Source organism: Myotis davidii, unplaced genomic scaffold, assembly GCF_000327345.1.
Source record: "Myotis davidii unplaced genomic scaffold, ASM32734v1 scaffold185, whole genome shotgun sequence".
In the NCBI taxonomy this organism is placed as follows: Eukaryota; Metazoa; Chordata; class Mammalia; order Chiroptera; family Vespertilionidae; genus Myotis; species Myotis davidii.
In genome coordinates this window covers 3906957-3910183 of record NW_006297811.1, presented here as the reverse complement: position 1 = coordinate 3910183, position 3227 = coordinate 3906957, and the positions used below count along the sequence as shown (strand labels likewise).

Below are 3227 nucleotides of genomic sequence, written 5' to 3'. Positions count from 1 at the left end.
AAGATGAAGAAGAAAAAGGTAAAGATAAAAATTATGAACAACAAAGGGACAACAAATACATATCTATCAACAAGTGAATCTAAAAATCAAGTGAATAAAAAATCTAACAAATAGAATAAACTGGTGAATAGAATAGAATCGAGGGCATAGAAAGGGAGTGGACTGACAATTCTTGAGGGGAAGGTGGTGTGGGGGGTTCAGGAAGAGACTGGACAAAAATCGTACACCTATGGACGAGGACAGTGGGGGGCGGATAAGGGCAGGAGGTAGGGTGGGAACTAGGTGAAAGGGAGCTATGGGGGTTAAAAGGAACAACTGTAATAATCTGAACAATAAAGATTTAATAAAAACAAGAAAGAAAAGATGCTCAACATCACTAATCATCATGGAAATGAAAATCAAAACCACAGTGAGGTATCCCCTCACACCTACTAAAATGGCTGTCATAAAAAAGACAATGAGTGTTGGTGACGATGTGCACTGTTGGTAGGAATATAATGCACACAGCCACTATGGAAAACCTTATGGAGGTCCCTCAAAAAATTAAAAATGGAGCTACCATATGATCCAGCAATTCCACTCATGAGTATTTATCCAAAGAATATGAAAACACTACATAAAATATATGCACCCCCCTGTACACTGCAGTATTATTTTCAGTAGCTAAGATAAAGAAGCAACCTAAGTATCCATCAGTGGATGCATGGATAAAGAAATTGTGACATATGTATATATAGCTGGGGCAAAAGTAGCTTTACAGTTGTTCATATGGAAAACAATATAATAATAAGAATACAAGAATAGCCGAAACTGGTTTGGCTCAGTGGATAGAGCGTTGGCTTGTGGACTGAAGGGTCCCAGGTTCGATTTCGGTCAAGGGCATGTACCTGGGTTGCGGGCACATCCCCAGAGGGAGATGTGCAGGAGGCAGCTGATCGATGTTTCTCTCTCATCGATGTTTCTATCTCTCTATCTCTCTCCCTTCCTCTCTGTAAAAAATCAATAAAATATATTTTTAAAAAAAGAATACAAGAATAAATTCTGTGTTTCAAAGCATCACAACTGTGAACTTACTTTTGCCCCATGCTGTGTATACACACTATTCAGCCATAAGAAAAAAAAAGAAATCTTGCCGAAACCGGTTTGGCTCAGTGGATAGAGCGTCGGCCTGCGGACTGAAAGGTCCCAGGTTCGATTCCGGTCAAGGGCATGTACTTGGGTTGCGGGCACATCCCCAGTGGCGGATGTGCAGGAGGCAGCTGATCGATGTTTCTCTCTCATCGATGTTTCTATCTCTCTATCTCTCTCCCTTCCTCTCTGTAAAAAATCAATAAAATATATTTAAAAAAAAAAAAAAAGAAATCTTGCCATTTGGGACAACACAGATGGATCTTGAGGGCATTATGCTACATGAAATAAGCAAAAAAAGACAAACATCATATGATTTTACTTACATGTGGAATTCAACAACAACAAAACCAACCTAACAGATACTGAGAACAGATTGGTGGTTACCAGAGGCAGGGTATTGAGGGGTGGGAGAAATAGGTGAAGGGGATTAAAAAGAACAAACTTCCAATTATCAAGTGTTGGGAATGTAAAGCTCGGTATGGTGACTACATCAATACCACAGTGGTACGAGAGTAGACCTTAAAAGTCCTCATCACAAGAAAAATATGTGTTTTTTGTAACTATGTACGGTGATGGATGTTAACTAGACTTGGGTGGTTTCACAATGTATACAAAGATCATGTCATTACGTTGTACACCTGAAACTAATGTTATATGTCAATACAATCTCAATAAAAAAATCACTCTAATACTTAAAAAAGACCTCCTCTCTGGTTCTCACCCCTGGGAATACATTAGAATCACTGGAAGGGACTTTTCTCCCTACCCAATTAAATTAGCATCTCTTAAAAGTTGGGGCCAAGGTACTGGTAGTTACAATGCTCCCTAGTGGTTCTGATGTGCAGCCAGGGTTGAGAACCCTTAGGGCCCAGGCCCCCTCAGCCTCTGGTTGAGTTCCTCTTCTCTGACACCCATCGGCCAGGGTGGGCTCAGTGCTGCCCAGCCACCGGCCTCTCCCTCACAGCGCTAAAGAGAACACCTTGTGCAGCCCGCCTTTCCATCCTCCGGCGTGGAGTGCGCAGAAGTAGCCAGTGCCTTTCCCTGGGAAGGGCTGCCTCCTCGGCCCTGACTGCTCTCTACCTCCTTGGGACCAGCAGCTGGAATGGCAGGGCTGCGGAGGAAGCTGCTGAGCTGCACCCCGAAGATTCAGGGGAGCTGTGCCTGGGTCTTGCAAGCACACCGATTTCTCCCTGGAGAAGAGGAAGGGGCAGTGTATTCTCTTGGTGGACTTCATGCACAGGAGGTGGTTCTCAAAAGGATTTTTAAAAGGCTGGTGTCTAATGGCCCTAAATGCTGACAGAAATACTGACTGGCTCAAGTGATTTTCCCGTAACGTGCTCCACCAACGCGCTGTGCTGAAAGGGCGGGGTCATCTCCCATGCACCCCTTGGCCCATTCACACTAAAAGCTTCTTGTGCAAAGCTGAGATGAAGTACTATGATGATTTTCCACGGCCAACCTAAAGTTCTAGAGGTATGTTTTTTCTGTAAATGAAAACATTCATTTTTCAACATTTAAATAGCTGTTTATATGTACATAAAAGAGTTTTAAAAACAGTTTTGATTTATAAATGCACTTTCCCTGGTGTGGATGGCTGGGTACGGGTGCTGGGAAGGGACAGGCACAGGTTCGCACACGGGAGGGAGCTGGCCTCTGCCTTCGCCGCTCTGGCATCGTGAGTAGCGCCCCCCTTTGGACCAGCACCGTTGTTCCTGAGTACCTGTGGGACACGGAGAGGAACAGGCACCGTGCTTACCTGAGTTATGTTCTAGTGCCTCTTCTCTTAACATCTGGAATCCATCTCCACCGCTGGCAAGGAAGCTCGGGAGGACCACCTTATACACCTCATCCGTTCTGAGAGGCTCGTAATGGGGCACTCGGCAGCGGGTGCAGAGAACATCTAGTTTGACCACTCTGTCCCCAGGTTTTCGGGAAAGATCGTACACCACGTGGATTCCTAGAAAAGAAGTGAGTCTGTATGTTTTCACTGGACCCAAAGGGAAATTTCTGTTTTCTGAGAAAAAGATATTGGCCAAAACCTGGAGCTGGGGCCCTGGGCTTGGTTTTCATTGAGTTTGAGCATCAGAAATTTCAGC

At 44.4% G+C, this 3227-nt stretch overlaps 1 protein-coding gene across 1 annotated transcript in view; it reads right to left on the bottom strand.

The window, feature by feature from the left end:
* Positions 1-3227, bottom strand: part of NT5E (5'-nucleotidase ecto) — a gene marked incomplete at its 5' end in the record, with an annotated part of 56361 nt that overhangs the window by 2777 nt on the left and 50357 nt on the right. Inside the window, one exon of the mRNA XM_006773502.2 lies at positions 2888-3088. Within this exon, the coding sequence (XP_006773565.1) occupies positions 2888-3088 (201 nt within the window). The remainder of the gene's footprint in view (positions 1-2887; positions 3089-3227) is intronic.